The sequence below is a fragment of the Antechinus flavipes genome, chromosome 2, assembly GCF_016432865.1.
Source record: "Antechinus flavipes isolate AdamAnt ecotype Samford, QLD, Australia chromosome 2, AdamAnt_v2, whole genome shotgun sequence".
NCBI classification, from domain to species: domain Eukaryota; kingdom Metazoa; phylum Chordata; class Mammalia; order Dasyuromorphia; family Dasyuridae; genus Antechinus; species Antechinus flavipes.
In genome coordinates this window covers 145,421,461-145,439,949 of record NC_067399.1, presented here as the reverse complement: position 1 = coordinate 145,439,949, position 18,489 = coordinate 145,421,461, and the positions used below count along the sequence as shown (strand labels likewise).

The window sequence follows — 18,489 nt, the reverse complement described above, 5'->3', positions numbered from 1 at the left end:
AGTACAATTCATCAGGAAAAAAATAGGACTAGGAATCATTGATCTCAGGCAAAGTCAAAGAGTTAACCTTATTAAAATTGTTTTAGATGTATGTTTACATATACATATATATATATATATATATACACACACACATACACATATATATATATATATAAATACCTAAGTGTATATGTATGGGTATGAATGTGAGGAGAGAGGGAGGGAAAAGAAGAAGGGGAGAGAGAGAAAAAATATACCCATTCCTTATAGAGGGCCAGTATATTTGAAACAAGGATACTTAGAACAAGGTGTTAACTCAGTGGAACTGATAAGATGATGGTTCTCTAGTTCACATATATACTTAAGTACTTAGTATGGTGGTATAATGGTTCTCTAGTTCACACATACTCAATGTGCTATAATGATGCAATTGTACTGAGGTACATAAGGGCTGAAAGGATTGGAAATGAGACATTCCATCTTTGACCATCCTCCTGGTGGCTCTCCTGCCTCCTGCACTCCTCCACTAAGATCAAGGCTGGGTCAGATATGACAGACATAGACTGTGAAGGAGACGGAATTTAGACTCTATTCTTGTCCATCCTCATGATGCCTATCCTGATGAGATCAGGGGCCCATCCGGAAGACCTCTAGAAAGCTAGTCCAGACATTACAATTCCTAATTGTAGCTTGCTTAAAAGAGGTGGGAAAGAAAATGAGAATAAAATAAAAAGTATACAGCAGAGAATAAAGGAATAGCCTACAGGGAAGCAAAGAAAAGATAGAAAGTTGTGAATATATAATTTTTACCATTATTCAATATACTTTCTTGAAATGGAAATTTATTTTTACATATTTTGAAAATAGCTCTGATATGCTGGGTACATGAAAATGTTTTACTTTGGGGATTATTTCCCTTTTCTGTCTTTTTTTCTTATTTACTTTTTATTTTGTGTTTAGATTTAAATAAAAAAAAATTGAGATAAAAAAAGAAAGAGAAAGAGGGAAGGAAGGAAGAAAAGGAAGGTGGGAGGGAGACAGCGAGGGAGAGAGAGAGGGAAATAAAAAGGGAGGAAAGGAGAGAGGAAAGAAAGGAAAGAAAGAGAAAGAAAGAAAACCAAGATTTTAGACTACTTTAATTTCCACATGAATCTAATTCTACTTTAGAGAAGTTTATTATGTAGTCCAGTTCCACAGAACAACAGAGGCTGGATGCATTTTTTTTTTTTTTTTTTACTGGAAATCACATTAAATAAAGAACTAAAATTTCACTGGTAAAGTAGAAATGCAAAAGGAAAACCAAGGACAAGTACAATATGAGCTCAGTTTTTATAATTCTTTTGGTATTAAAATAATAATAATAATTTTTTTAAAACCCTCTAAACCTTAACAGGTATTTAAATAATAATATTAAATAATAATAAAGGATAAAGGAGAACCTATCTGGAAGTCACATTTTTACTGACTGTACATTTACTTCTACATTATTATTAAAGATAGTTAATAAAGATTAATTTTTCACATAATTCCCTAATCATCCTTGAAGCCAAATAAAAAAGTAGTTTCTTTTTTTTTTTCTCATTTCTGTAGTTGTGTTTAAACCTAAGAAGCTAAGGGCAGCTACAGAGTTCCAGTCCTGGAATCAGAAAGTCTCATCTTCCTGAATTCAAATCCGGCCCCATTTAACTAGCTGCATAATCCTGGGCAAGTCACTTAACTTAGTGTGCCTCAATTTCCTCATCTGTAAAATGAGCTGGAGAAGGATATGGCAAACCACTCTGGTATCATTGCCAAGAAAACCCCAAATGGGGTCATGAAGTATTGGTCACAATGAAGTTTCTTTAAAACACTTCAATATTGTCTCTTTTTAAACTGTATTTGGGCAGCAAGATGGACAAATTAAAAAGTTCTGTCTTAATTCCTCCATTTTTTAAAAAATACAGTCTAAGGCATAATCTATTATTATACAACACTGCCAAAGTAGCAAAAACATAGATAATTACTCCTAGGCAGCAAATAATTTGACTTGTTCCATCCTTTTCAAATTCCATCCAGTTCAAGTAGATTAAGATTACTATTTAAACTCTCTTATCCAGATTTGATAATTAAAAAAAAAAAGTCTATGATTTTCTTTCAACTTAGATTATTCTACTTCGAAAAAAAAAGTAGCTAAGCTGTTAAGCAAAGGTTAAGATAGGAAATACACAGCCAACAAGGAAACCAAAAATTCAAGTTTTCACTTTCCTCTAGTGTATAAATCCCTCCCATATATTCACTGAATTAACAAAGACAAGATTTCAATTCAGCAAGCAATTTAAGTACTATGGGCTTAGTATTGTTTAGGTTTTTCAACCACTCTGATATATAGGGAGTGTCTACTTTTCCTATCCAATATGTTAGAAGATCCCTTGGTAGGAAATGCTGAATAGAAAAAAAAAAAAAATCACAAATAAAACATTCTGATGGTTTAAAACAACACATCTAAACCTATAGATTGGTCCTATGCCTTGGAGAATAAATTATAATTTCCAACAAGTTTTCTTTAAAACTCACCTGCAATTCTGCAACTCTAATATTCAGAGAATGTGAAGAAGGTGGTGTCAAAGGAACTATTTCAACAACTGAACTTGCACTGTATGTGTTTTTTGAATGACTATAAATAAATTCTCATTTATCATTTTCTGCTGAGTTCACCTATATAAGGTTAGAAATTGCATTTCAAACAGGGCCCCATCTTCCTTTTTTGGACACAAGAAGCTTCCTGACTGATTAGAAAAGCCTTTTTACCTCCAAGACCAAATCTTTGTTCTCTCTGTTCTCTCTGACACATCCAAAGGATGTGTACAGTGACATCCCTTGGTTGGCTGAAGTCAGAATAACTAGGATAGACAGGTTTTTAGAAGAAACAAACAAACAAACAAACAAACAAAAAAAAAACAGGTGCCCATTTGCAATAGATTAAATCAAAGACCAAATATTCAAGGTGGGGGACAGGACAACATAAGGATTGAGGGGAATGGAAGTGGTGGGATAAGGTTGTTTGATAGGAAGAATGAAATCAAGAATTAAAAATAGAATTACATTTTCCACTTGGCAATACGCAAACAACACTAAGTGCACTTCATAAATTCTACTATTGTTGCTCTAAGTGATATTACCATAAATCACATTAGTAGCACACTTGGCATTTTTTAAAAGCAAAAAGGATTGAGAGTATCAATAAGTTTAAACAGCTCTCTTATCTCTGAAGAGAGTGGATGGAAAATGATCACAGGCTTTCACTGTGACTAAAAGCCTGGGTCTAATTCCCCCAGCCTTATCCGTCCCCATCTCTCTAACTGCAGCACCAGAAACAGAATTTAGCCAACAGGACATCAGAGAAATGCTCAGTGTTACATTCTGGGTTTGTTTTATTTTATTTTTTTACCTGATGTGCAAGAGGAGATGGCTGTCTGCCCTTTTTCTCATCTCGGACAGGAAAGAGGGACTTAAGCAGCTTTGGCATCTGTGGCACAAAGGATTTTACTGGATTCAAGTAGGAGGCTGCTAAGCCACCAAGTCCTGTCAACAATATCAAAAAGGAAAAAAAAGATAAAACAAAACCAATTACACAAGCATTCTGTCTCCATGAGACTTTGCCAAGTACCATTTGTGATTGGTCTAATAATATAACCTCAGAAAGGTTGTCACTAAGAGATGACTTTGAAAAAACAAAACAAAACCAGTACAATATGTATGACACAACCTGTTCCCTTTTCTTTGGCAGATTCTTTCCAAATACTCTCAACAGGCCCTAATTTCTGATGTTTCTAACATAACCCAAGAGGTTTCCTCCCTTTGATAAATCTGTCTCTAAAACTTTCAAATAATAGGATTCCTTTGGTGCTCATAAAGTGTATTGCTTCTGATATATATAGTAGTGTCAGGTTCATTTACACTTTAAACAAAGAGATGTGTTTTACTCATCTGTGAGTAATAACATGTACTTTCCGAAGTTTTTCAATAGTGAAAAGGGATATTCTAACACATGATACTCCTGATGCCTGAAAAGCTGGCTACCAAAACGCGGTACACGCATGTATGTGTCTGACTCACTCACTCAAATACATAAGATATGACATTTTTTTCCCACTGCTACTTGAAACAAGCTAAGTCAGTGTTTCAAGTCTTGGAAAACCAGGGATTGAAAAGTCCCAAAGAGTCCTCAAGCCCATGCAGACCACTTTATCCTCTATTTCTCTTTAATTTATTCAGTGTCACTTGGCCAACAAACACACCAAGGCTGTATTTCTCAGTTCCCTTCCCAAATGCCTTGTATTTAGTTCCATCCATCACTTAAGGCAGATAACTGAAGCCAAGATATTAAATGACACCAAAAACTACACACCTAGTTCATGATGGGAGACCATACTCAATAGGAAGAGAGTTATTCAGTCTATGATCTTAATGCAGCCAATTTTTAAAAAGTTTTCTTCAACTATTCCCATCCATAAAACACAGATCCTCTGTGGTCTCCTTTTAGGTCTTTATGATTTTCATTCATCCTGAGATTTTAGAGCAGGGCCATGAAACATGTCCTTCACTGTAAATCAACATCATAAAAGTATTTCTTTTATATAACAACATCTGTGTATGTTTATATGCCCCTACTTCACTAGGAGAATTAATTGAAACTGAAAACTACTAATACTTTTGAATTATTGTTAAACTATGAGGATAACCTACAAATGAAAAAAAATACAATCACACCTAAAATTCATAAAAGGATAAAATATGCCATTTGTTTTACATCTATATAAATGATAAATTACATAAGAGCTAGTTGAAGAAACAGAAACAATTAGACTACAGAGATAACTGAACACTGAAAAAAACTATCATGGTTTCTTGGAAAATCCTTTTCCCTGAGGCTTTAAAAAAGTAAAGTCAAACATTCGACTTCAATACAGATTTTCTCACTGTATGAATGGAGCCAATGAAGATTTTATTGTAGTCTTCACACAGAACTTTACTTTGTATCTAATAAAATTATCATGTAATATTCTTCTTACATTTAAGTATATGTTTGAATTCCCCTGACAACCTGAAAACTCTGTGAGGGCAAAGACTGTAATCTAAACTTTGTATGTAATGCCATTAAGTTAATGTTTTTTTGCTTTCAATATCAAGTTCAGTGCTTTATACAGAGTAAGCATTTAAAAAAAAAATAAAGATTTCTGGAAGGAAGGGAAGGCAGGAGAGAGGGATGAACTAATCAGTACCATCTAGCTACCTGGACAGAAATATATGATCCAAGCCATCATTGAGTATAATGATCAAGAAAGGAAAAATGGCACTCACCTGGTTCAGGGGAATGGTTATCTTGGGGACAACCAGAAAGAGATGGACGAGCTGGAGTCATCCCTCTGGAATGTTCTGATTGGGAAATATCCTGTTGACTTTCCCACCGACCCTAAGGAGGATAAAATCAATTTTTTTCAAGGTTCTGGGTACATAAAACACTGAAGAACTAAAATAAAAATGCTTGATCCTACACCAACCTAAAACTTGATAATTATTTTTTTTAAATCCAGCTCTCTCACTCAGCTTTTATTATGTAAGAGAATAATATCATTATGGATGCCCATCAATTGGAGAATGGCTGGGTAAATTGTGGTATATGAATGTTATGGAATATTATTGTTCTGTAAGAAATGACCAGCAGGATGAATACAGAGAGGACTGGCGAGACTTACATGAACTGATGCTAAGTGAAATGAGCAGAACCAGGAGATCATTATACACTTCGACAACGATATTGTATGAGGACATATTTTGATGGAAGTGGATTTCTTTGACAAAGAGACCTGAGTTTCAATTGATAAATGACGGACAAAAGCAGCTACACCCAAAGAAAGAACACTGGGAAACGAATGTGAACTATCTGCATTTTTGTTTTTCTTCCCGGGTTATTTATACCTTCTGAATCCAATTCTCCCTATGCAACAAGAGAACTGTTCGGTTCTGCAAACATATATTGTATCTAGGATATACTGCAACATATCCAACATATAAAGGACTGCTTGCCATCTAGGGGAGGGGGTGGAGGGAGGGAGGGAAAAAAAAAATCGGAACAGAAACGAGTGTCAATATAAAGTAATTATTAAATAAAAATTTTTTAAAAAAAGAGAATAATATCATTGAATACAGTGCTAAAAATTATCTCATGATTGTTTGAGAGAGAGAGAGTTCTTTTTTTTTTTTTTTTTGCTGTATGACATCAACTTTCTAATGAATAGAGAAATACTCTTATTTTGTGAAAGAGGGCTATGTACCACCAGCAGAGAGCTGGCCTTGGAATTAGGAAAATGTGAGTTCAAATCCCCTGCCTCAGAATGGCTGTAGGGATGTGGCAAGTCACTTAACCTTTCAAATCACCTGCCTCAGACTGGCTGTAGGGCTATGGGCAAGTCACTTAACCTGTCAGTGCCACCAACAACAGGCTATTATCAGCAGTGACAACATCCTACACTAATGAAACAAAAACAAACAAAAACTCAACACGATCTCTATCCCTACAACTGCTGTCATCCAAAAAGCTCCTTCCCCTTTCTAGACTTTTAAAAAATTCTTTTTAGTGATATAACCAAGAAAATTATATTTTTAAAGAGCTACTCTTCTTTCAATTCATCTACATAGCCTTCTCTTGCATCAATTTAAAAATATGAGAGATAATGTTGCAAATTTAAACAGCTGGAAGTATACAGCAGAAATGAAAAGGATTTGGAGGCAATAGATTAATGAACCATTTTATTCTTCCATGATAAAAAGTAAATAATTCTAAAAATAATTATCACAAATTGTGAATTAGCAGATTTATGAATGAGTAAAGTTAAAAATACTTTTATCAGTATTTTAGAAATTTTTCTAAAAGAATCTTATGAGTGGAAGGGTCATCATAAAGGAATACCTTTATTTTAGATATGGTTTAGTAGAAATAGCATTAGACTCAGAGCAGTTAGCTTAGAGTCTAATTCAAATGTCTCCTTCAGTGGTATGAATTAATGAGAAATCATTGCACAATAGAGTATGATTCCAAGTAAGCTGAATAAATTATGGAGCTATCTTAAACAACGCCGCTAAAGAAAAAGCACTGCTAATTCTCACAATATCCTTAGGTAAGAATGGATTCATTAAATGAATAAATAAAGAATGACCTATCTGTACAAAAAACTTATAACAAGTTAATACCAATGCTGTTGGGAAAAGAATTTGAAAATCCCTTCTAGAATATATAGCTCTTCCAAAATCACTCTTTCACGGCACTACTTTTTCACTGCTACTGGCATTTTGTGGTACATAACCACATCAGTAAACGTGGGATTTTCAAACTAGTGGACTCAAAAGCAACTGCACAGTGGCCCCAAAGAGTAAGAAATAATAAGCTCCTTGAAGCTAGGAAACCTGGGCTGAAAACTTATCTTGCTCTTAATTGTGACTCAAATGCTGATCTTAAAATCATTAAGCTTTAAGTGATTTGGGCTCTGTTTACTTCAGAGAATGTCATATTTCCCTGCATACTTTCTAAGCAATTCATACAGGGTTTAGTACCTGTATGCAAGTTACAAAGAAGAACTGTAACACTCAAATGAACCAAGAGAAAAATATATAAAACTGTAAATATAACTATAAAATACAGATTAAAGAATAACAGTCTACACAATCAATAAGCCTGAGTCACCAACGTCCCTAGAAAGAGATTAGATTGTCAGAGGACGTCCAAGGGATGCACAATTGATCCTCTCAAGCAACAATCTGTCCATTAAAGACAAGACTAGATGGACTTGACATGACTGTCATTACTACAGTAAATAACCAATGAGTGCTCAGGTTACTTGATCATTGACCTTTTTCTCTCTCTCAACCCTACACTTTTTGTCCTTCATCTTCAAGAATCTACCAACTGTGACAAGTAACTCCTGTTTTTCACAAAATTTTTGTACTCTTTTATGTTACGGGAGTGATCATCATGGTCTAGATCACATATTCTTTTTAAAAATATTTCACTTTTCCCAATAACATGCAAAAATTAATTTTAAAAAAATCCTGAGTTCCAAATTCCCTTACTCTCTCTCCTTATTCATTGAGTCGGAAAGCATTTTGATATAGGTTATACATGTGCACTCATGCAAAACATTATTTTTATATTAGTCAAGTTGTGAGAACACACAGACCAAAACAAAACAAAACAAAATCCCCAAACCCACAAAAAACATAGTTGGAAAAATAAAGAGAGAGAAGGCTCTAATTTATAGCCAGATGCTATCAGTTCTTTCTCTGCAAGAAGATAGCATTTATCATCATGAGTTTCTTCAGAATTGTCTTAGATCTTCCTATTGTTCAGAATAGCCAAGTCATTGACAGTTGATCATCATATACTAGTGCTATTACTTTGTATAAGGCTCTAGATCAGCGGTTCTTAAAACAGACAATGCAACCTCCATTTTCAGATTGATTTATTTTTACTCATCTTTAACGCCCTTTGAAATCTTACATTATATTTTGTGTATTTAACAACATGATTTTGAAGAGTCCATGGGCTTCAATAGACTAACTTCCAAAGTTAGTCTTTTGACTCAAAAAAAGGTCTAAAGGAAGGGCAAGAGACTCAGAATCGGGAAAAGGAAGTTCTGATCTTTCTCTAACTACCTGTGTGATCTAGAGGAAAACAAAACTATCCTTAGGCCTAGAGGGTCCTAACTGGTGGTACATGAGTGCATAGAGCCCTAAGCAGGAGGCAGGAAATAACTGCATTCAAATCTGGTCTTAGAAACACACTAGCTGTGGTAGTCACCAAAGCCTGTTTGCTTTAGTTTCCACAACCACAAAATGGTGTTAATAACCTGCCTCACATGGTTGTTGTGAGGATCAAAGGAGATAGTATTCATAAAGTGCCTGGTATAGAGCAAGTACTATATTGATGCTTTTTTGTTTTCTTCCTTCCCCTTCAGGTTCCTAAACTGAAAAATGGTAACAATGTATTAGAATTGTGGAATATTTTAGAGTGTGCACAATCTTTTTCACCCATCATTTAATCTGATTCTCACAATGGCCTGTAACATAGGCAAATTTCATATACCTACATTACAGATTAATAAACTAAGGGATAGAAAGGTTAAATAACCTGCCCAAGGTCATACAATCGGATAAGAACACAAGTTATTGAATCCCATGTTATTTTCACTGGGCTTTTTTTATTTGTGGATTTATTATAATATGTGGGTTAACTTAAATATTTAAAATGTGGATTTACTAGTAAGCTATTAGTCACAAGGAATAGAAAGTTGAACAGAAAAGAGCTCAAAATGGTGTGCTTTTTTCAACTTTTCACAGGCAATATATTGTGTGTGTATGTGTTTGTACACACAGATGCAAACCCTCATCAGAGGAATTTGATTAAGTTGTTTTTCCCCCATTTGACTGCTTCCCTCACTCTAAATGTATTAAATTTTGTCTGTGTAGAAGCTTTGTAGTTTTCAGATAATCTGTTTTCTATTTTACCTTTTGCAGTTGCCTATATCTCGTTTGGTTAAGAATACATGGTCGCTATCTTTCCCCATCCCCCACAACCTTCATATATTTATGTTTCCCACTTTATCAAACACTGAAGTGTTGAGTTCATTGCTTCTCATTATCCCTTGTCTAAAATGTTGCACTGACCTCTATTTTTAACGAATACCAGATGGTTTTTGGATAAACCAGTTCAAATTTAGATAAAGTAGTTGCAGTTTGGACTGTTGCAACACTTTATAAGCACTCACCCATGGATTATCACTGGTCCTTCTAGTCATGGACTATCTTGCTCTCAAGTCTCAGGGAATTTGCCTTTTATAAAGGCAGAGAGGGGAGGGTGATTTCCACACCAACAAAAAATGTCTTTTCCAACAATACTACAATCTAGGTTATTAGAGAGCTGTACAGGAGAGGGAAAGCCCAAATAACTTGCTCGAGATCACACAGGCAAGATGTGGTAACAATGAAAATGACTCTGAAGCAGGTTCTTTATCTTCCATAAATCACAGTTCAAATCTGGCCTCAGACATTTAACACTCCCTGCTTGTATGACCCTGGACAAATCACTTAACCCCAATTGTCTCAGCAAAAAACAAACAAACAAAAACAAAAATCAGGATATGAAAGGCCATTACACCATCAAATCCAAACTCATCTCTCATCCTTTCTCTTCTAGATGAGGAAACTAAGACCCAGAGAGATGTGCCCGAGTTAATTAGCTAGAATGTATCTGAGGCAGGATTTAAATCTGAGTCTTTCTCAATTCTTAAGTCCACAGTTCAAGTCACTTCAACACAGAACTTGGCTTCAACAATGACTAATCATATGACGACTCTAAGCAACTTTCTTATCCTTAATCTCAGTTTCTGCCCATCTATAAAATGGACATGACTCTTCTATCTACTGAAAAAGGCCTACGTGGGGAAACTATCCAATACATCTTAAAGCTACAAATGTGAGTTATTATTGGACAATGAGTCCTGGACTTACCCTACGTAAGTATTATGAATCTTCCCTAAAGAAGCTCTATCCAACCCCAAAAGAGGCTCTGTTGAATTTCATTAGGCAATTAGCATACACACAAAAATGTAGGTGCGAAATGTAAGCAAAGCGAATTATCTCCCTTCAGTAAAGAAGTCCTGAGCTTGTCTACACATACCTCTCTCACTGCTTGAACGATGGGGATTCCAGCTGCTTGGGCCTATCTAACCCACCAACCTGAGCATCTTCAATACTCTATAGTTCTGAAAATGCTTTGAGGGTAGTAGAAATCACTTCTATTCCTTAATCTAGCATAGAGATCATCACTGAAAAACTCTATCCCCCCACTAACTCCTCTCCAGGAATCATGTCTAGTTTAATTCCCTCACCCACTTCCTCTGCCCTCCAACCTCTCTTGCCCAGAATCTTGTACACTTGACCAGTTGCTCAAGGACTATTTAAAAAAAATTTTGAATTCTAAGTTCCTAAATAATTATCAACAGGGCTAGAGAAATGGAATTTAGGTCAACAAGCCCTACAAGGTAGTAAGTGCCTAAATTTGAGTACTTAGAGAACCCATTAACTCTAAAATGCTTCACGGCAGAATAGTTCATGCTGCTATGAATCACACTTTGATTTATACACATTAATGTTATATTAATGTGTCTTTTTTACATTTAAATCTAATTATTTGTCTGGAAAACTACAGCTTTGTATATTCTAACTTACTACAGACAAATGATTGAATGCTAAGGTCAATGGTCGTCTGAGCCACCCAAGGAAAAAAAAGATTCGCACTCACTATGTATGCAGTGTCAAGCTGATACAAGGTTGTTTCTAAGACATCTCACTTAATTTTGGAATAGATTTATTTTTATATCCTAGATTTTTCCTTCTTGGCTGGCAGCTGACACTGTGTCCCTTAGGAAGAAAACTAAGTAGCTGATTTAGAGTCCACACCATCGCCACTTGGTGTATAATCATCCAGTGACGAATAGTCCAGGTATCACCTTTTCTGCAATGCACATTCAAGGCTCCACTAACTTCACAGCTCATTTTTCCCAGTTGGCAGTATCCTACCTCCCCTTCCTCCTCCCACAACCCTGCCATTGTTCCAATATGATAGTAGCAGACATGAATAAGAACAATATACTCTCAATGTCTCTTCTCTTCAAGCCTTTCAAAAGGGAATACCAGAAAAGAAATATATAAAGCTTTGATAATCTTAACATATCTGTAACCCTGCCTATAATGACAAATGGGAGAATGTTTTCATTTCTATCAGTCTACCTTAACAATCCTCTTAACCTTGAGGAAGATGACACGCTAACTGTGTGCAGCTATTATCATCCAAGAATGGGGATGTTTTAATCTCTCAAATGTCTTTGGAATAGAATGGAATTTTGTTTAAAAAGGAAGGATAACAAAAAAAATGTAATGATGAACAGTACTCACTAACTCAACATCAAAGAAATAGTTCTTTATCTCTAGACAACAGTTTCAGGTCTATAGAAACATTTTTTTTTCCACCTCATTCCCCTTCCTCAATCATAACTCCAAGTGTTTAAAGTAAAGCCTGTGTATTCCAACTCTGTTCATACACATTTAATACCACCCCCATAAAACATTGATGCTCTTTTTTTTTAATTAAAGCTTTTTATTTTTCAAAACATACATGTGGACAATTCAACATTAGCCTTTGCAAAACCCTGTGTTCTAATTTCCCTTCCTTCCCTCATGCCCTCCCCTAGATGGCAAGTAGCCCAATATATGTTAAATAAGGTAGAAATATGTTAAATCCAATATATGTATACATATTTATACAATTACCATGCTGTATGAGAAAAAAAAAAAGAAGCAAAACAAAATGCAAGCAAACAACAACAAAAATAGTGAGAATCTTATGTTGTGAATTACACTCAGTTCCTACAGTTCTCTCTCTGGGTGTATATGGCTCTCTTCATCATTGAACAATTGGAACTGATTTAAATCATCTCATTGTTAACAAGAGCCATGTCCATCAGACTTGATCATTGTATAATCTTGTTGTTGCCATGTATAATGTATCTCTAGTTCTGCTCATTTTACTTAGCAAGTGATGATCTTTTTAAATAACTTCATATACTATGCTGTTAACTCAATGTCACAGACAATAAGGGCCTACTATGTGCAAGGCATTGCACTAAGTGCTAATAGAGAAATAAAGATTTATAAGACTGTTCCTTATTCTCAAGATCACAATTCAAAAGGGGAGGGAAGACATATACTAGAATTAAAGAAATACTTAAACTCAAAATCTCAGAATTGGAAAGTATCTCAGAGGCAACAGTACATTGATAAATGTTTAGCAATCAGTTCTCTAAAGAAAAAAATGTGCATGTGACATATACATTATTAACATTTTCTCTCTCACTTTCTTAAGTCTAGACAACCAACAATATCAAACAATAAATCAAGCCTTGATATATAGCCTTTTCTGGCCTCTCATGTATAAATGCTGTCATCAGGCAGTTTGAGCTAGTTTCTAGACACTCCTGCTCAAAGATCATTTAGTTTAATCTATACAGTCTGATTTATATCATACCCAAAAAGTTGAAGACCTCTAGTGATATGGAACTCACAAACTCCTTTGTCAGCCTAATTCTTGTTAGGAAATAGATCCTTACATCAAGCCTAAATTTGTAAGTTGTTTTTTTTTTTTTTTTTTTTTTTTTTTGCAAGTCCCCTCTTTCTTCCTATTTTTGACATATAACTCTGCACAAACATGTGCAATGCAAACTACAGGGAGTCTGCTTAAAAACTCACTGAAATATTCTAAGTGAGAGATGAAAAAGTCCTAGAACAGGATTGTGCTAGCAAGAATGGAAATGCAAGAACAGGTTGAAGAGAGTCCAGAATCTAGAAGCATAAAGAATGTTTCAATATGCTGATAGAGAGAAAGTAAAAGCTAAGTTGAAGAAGACCCAGCATTTTGAACACAGATAAGAAAAGAGTGGTACCATTTACAAAAACAAAACAAAATACAACCCAGAGAAACTAGAAAATGAAGAAGGCTTTAGAAGTAGCCATCAAACTCCTAAAAGCAGTTGAAAATGGGGGTCCAAAGCTTGGGAAAGAGGTCAAGAGTGGAATGTTACATTTGAAAGTCATATGCAAAGAATTAATAGTTGATGACATGGGATGAGCTGTCCAGAGGAAAAGATAAAGATTCTTGGAGGAAGCCAATATTTGGGAGCTAGAACAAGAAGGGCAATTATAGATGGCAACAGAATCTGAAAAAAGCACAGAATACTATAATGTTACAGGAGCCAAAGGGAGAGAGTTTTGTTTTGTTGTTTTTAAAAGAGTATGGACGGACCAAGATAAGGTCAAAATGGGTTCATGACCTAAACATAAAGAATGAGATTATAAATAAATTAGAGTTTACCTCTCAGACCTGTGGAAAAGGAAGGAATTTATGATCAAAGAAGGACAAGAGATCATTATTGATCACAAAATAGAAAATTTTGATTATATCAAATTGAAAAGTTTTTGAACAAACAAAACTAATGCAGACAAGATTAGAAGGGAAGAAATAAACTGGGAAAATATTTTTACAGTCAAAGGTTCTGATAAAGACCTCATTTCCAAAATATATAGAGAATTGGCTCTAATTTATAAAAAACCAAGCCATTCTCCAATTGATAAATGGTCAAAGGATATGAAAAGACAATTCTCAGATGAAGAAATTGAAACTATTTCTAGCCATATGAAAAGATGCTCCAAATCATTATTAATCAGAGAAATGCAAATTAAGACAACTCTGAGATACCACTACACACCTGTCAGACTGGCTAGAGTGACAGGGAAAGATAATGGGGAATGTTGGAGGGGATGTGGGAAAACAGGGACATTAATACATTGTTGGTGGAATTGTGAACACATCCAGCCATTCTGGATAGCAGTTTGGAACTATGCTCAAAAAGTTATCAAACTGTGCATTCCCTTTGATCCAACAGTGTTACTACTGGGCTTATACCCCTAAGAGATCTTAAAGAAGGGAAAGGGACCTATATGTGCCAAAATGTTTGTGGCAGCCCTGTCTGTAATGGCTAGAAGCTGGAAAATGAATGGATGCCCATCAATTGGAGAATGGCTGAATAAATTGTGGTATATGAATATTATGGAATATTATTGTTCTGTAAGAAATGACCAAGAGAATGACTTCAGAAAAGCCTGAGAGACTTACACGAACTGATGCTGAGTGAAATGAACAGGACCAGGAGATCATTATATACTTCAGCAACAATACTATATGATGATCAATTCTGATGGACCTGGCTATCTTCAGCAATGAGATGAACCAAATCAGTTCCAGTGGAGCAGTAATGAACTGAATCAGCTACAGCCAGCAAAAGAACTCTGGGAGATGACTAAGAACCATTACATTGAATTCCCAATCCCTATATTTTTGCCTGCCTGCATTTTTGATTTCCTTTACAGGCTAATTGTACAATATTTCAGAGTCCAATTCTTTTTGTATAGCAAAATAATGGTTTGGTCATGTATACTTTTTTTGTATTTAATTTATACTTTAATATATTTAACATGTATTGGTCATCCTGCCATCTTGGGGGGGAGAGGGGGAACAAGGAGAACAAGAGGTTTGGCAATTGTCAATGCTGTAAAATTACCCATGCATATAACTTGTAAATAAAAAGCTATTAAAAAATAAAAATAAAAGAATATGGTCAGATGTTAAAAATACCAAAGACATCAAAGGAGATGTGTGGTAGAAACTATTGGATTAATACTATGATTGACCCATTTACTTTGTTGTGGCTTCCTTCAGGGGCTGCCTGGGTAGTGGGAAACAGATACCATATTCATTCTCCAAAGTCGTGCTTTGGTCCCCCCTTAAGGATGCAGGGAGGCCTGTTAAAACTTAGAAAACCCTAGTCAAGTGAGAAATGTTTGCCTATTTGCTGTCCCAGAAGAATGTCTTGTTGACTTAGAAGACTAGCTACTGTGGAGGTGTAAAGAAGTAGTCTTTTAAATCCTTTTAACTTTGAATTTGTACTCTTTTCATTAGGATTGGTAAAGCAGATTTCATTACATTTTATGATTTATGAGTGCTTTGTTGCATTTTAAATCTCAGCATTAATGAATGGGATTAGCCGGGGTTAGGCCTAATCCAGAAAAATGCTAACAGCAGCATTCCTGGGTGTCAGTTCCCAACAGTTTCAGGTGTGATGAATGTGGAAGCTAAAGAGAGAATAGGTAGGGAAGGAGAACTACTCATTCTAGATGTGGAGAAAAGTAGAGAATCTCCTATCTTGAAAGAATAGTCGGGCTGAGGAAAGGCATGCTGCTAGTTTTTAAAGGATAGATGAAACCTAGGCATGTGTTTTGATAAAAGGGAAATTGGGGACAAGAAAGGACAGGGGAGATACTAGTGGTGGTGGGATACTGAAGTCCACAATAGAAAAGAGATGACCGAAGTCAAAAGGAAGAGGTAGGAGGCAAATCACCTGTTTTTCTAAGAGAAAAAAAAAAAAAAAGAATGAAGGAATTAAAATTATTTTTATATTTTGTGGGTGCCAGTACAAAGAAGATGTTTACCTGCTATCCTTACAATTTAATCCATCTTTTTTGCCAGTCACAGCTCTCTGAAACAATGTCTTTTATGCCATTTATCCTATGCAATCATTATTGCTAACAACATGCTACCAAAAAAAATATAACCCACTTAACCATGATGAGTCCTACCACTGTCCTGTGGCTCATTTTTAGTTTTTATACATTAAGAACCATGGGTCCAGGAATTGTAATCAAAAAGGAGAATACAATGCCAACTGAAGTCAGCGAGAAAATGTAGATATTAAAGAAGACTTTTTGAGCAACATTCACCTTGGAACCATTGAAGCATGAGAATAACTTACTAAATGTGATTTAATCTGATCTTCTCCTAGACAATTTTGACCTCAGATCAGTTCGTGTGCAGTACCTATGTAAGGTATAGGCAGTTTGTCTGAAAATACAGAGGAATTCTTGGTTTGCTTTTTTGAGTGGAAGGAAAAAGAATTGGAAATAGCAAATCAAGTGACCTCAATCCTAGAAAAGCAAGAGTTAAAATAATCTGCTAGATTTTTTAAAAGGATAGATAGTGGAAATGGTTTTGAATAGTCCCTTTTAAAGCCTGCACTTAGTGGCCATCCTTTCCAATTGCTATTATTAAGGAGGGGGGGAAAAGGAGGAAAAAAATCTTCCTTTCTCAAAAAATCTCAAAAATTCCTTTATTTGACAAGCTTTGGAAAATGAATAGCTTTCCACAGGATCTGCTTTTTTTTGCCCCTCTATGTTTGTCTAATCTCATTCAGTTTTCAAAGTGAAAAATCTGAAATCTAGGCTCTGATCTCATATTCTTCTAGTACATTAAAATTGACTAATAAACATGCTGAGCATAAGAGGGAAAGAGAAATTAGACTGCTTGTTTTGCCATGGCTGAACTGGTTTTAGCAAGCTATTCAGGAGCTGCCTACTCCAATTTATATATACATACTCCAAAATATTAGAATGCCTTTTATGTCACTATGAGATATAAAAATAATAAAATGCTGAAGGTTGGGAAAGGAGGAAGAAGTGAATTCTAGACATTCTAGCACTAGAAAAATCGCCAAATTCCACAGTTCTACATTCTATTCTACTCATAATAAAAATGGAGAAGGTTAAGAGAGGATGCGAGCCAAGGGAATGAGATCAGGAGACTCAGAAGAAGAAATGTGATACAGTGAAAACAATATTGGATTTGGCATGGGGACTTGGATCTGAACTACAATTCTGCAGTGACTTATATGACCTTGGGCAGGTCACTTTCCCTGGTAGAGCTGGAAATTACATCATCAAGAAAATAAAGAGGAGTGGACTGGGTTATCTCTACGGTTTCCGTAAATTCTAAATCTTATGACCTGCCATCAGGCAGACACATACTGAACTCATTCTATTTTCATATTCCATTTGGTGGGAGACAAATGGAGATTGGAAACTAAATTAAACTGGACAGGGGAGATTGAGCCTTGAAAACTAGTTTTAATACCCTAACCCAGGTACTGGCAATTTATGTGCCACACTGATCAAAGATACATTCTGAACTTTTCAACCAATCCTAATTCCTTTATCAAAGAGCTATTTGTCTCAGTTGGATGTCAGTCTGATTAAGAATAAGAAAACTGAATGATTAGGGAAAGTATACTTCGTACTTTGAAAAGACAAATCTGTTCAATCTAGAATTGTAAGTGAAGGGAAGATTTTCTTGAGTCAAGAGTGGGGAATGGGGATATGTTGTCTGTTCTAACTTACTTCAAAGCTTAGTTAATAAACCTTTTCTCTCTAATCAGAGAGAAACTAGGGAGCTAGCTCTTTCCTTTCCCTTCTCATGAGCATATTAGAGACTAAGCATTTTAATAATCAAGAAGATCTGAGTTCAAATCCAGGCTCAGATGTTGTGGGTCACTAAGCTTCTCTTAATCTTAATTTACTTCTCCATAACATTGGCAATAACCTCACAAGGTTGTTGTGCATATCAAACAAGATAACGCGTCAAATGTTTTGTAAACCTTACACTACATAGATATTAGCTATCATTATTATTAAAAACCAAAAAAAAAAAAAAAAGCCAATTTGTATAGGAGAATAAAGATCACTAAAAGCATCCTGGGCACAGAGCCTCTAACAAGAGATGCGAGGGGCCTTCCTTCAAGCTCACCCACCATCAGCCTACTCTGCCTCTCAGGTTGCTCTCCCTTTCCTAGCAGTGGCTAAATAAACAATGCTGTCCTAAGCTCAACCAAATCACATGAAGGCAAAAGAGTTCCCACTGCCAAAATGTCCAGCACTCCCTCAGTTTGTGCCCAGCAGCCATGCCTGCAAACTCCATCTACCTGCCTGACTTAAAGAGAGGCTTCCTGAAACTGGGCTTCCTTTCTTACCTGAGAA

The 18,489-nt window shown here is 35.5% G+C and overlaps 1 protein-coding gene across 1 annotated transcript in view; it reads right to left on the bottom strand.

The window, feature by feature from the left end:
* The window catches only part of KIF13B (kinesin family member 13B), a 249,415-nt gene that overhangs the window by 31,724 nt on the left and 199,202 nt on the right, over nucleotides 1-18,489 (bottom strand). Inside the window, exons 36-37 of the mRNA XM_051975736.1 lie at nucleotides 5,323-5,434; nucleotides 3,410-3,543 (exon numbers count right to left, since the gene is read on the bottom strand). Of these exons, the coding sequence (XP_051831696.1) occupies nucleotides 3,410-3,543; nucleotides 5,323-5,434 (246 nt within the window). The remainder of the gene's footprint in view (nucleotides 1-3,409; nucleotides 3,544-5,322; nucleotides 5,435-18,489) is intronic.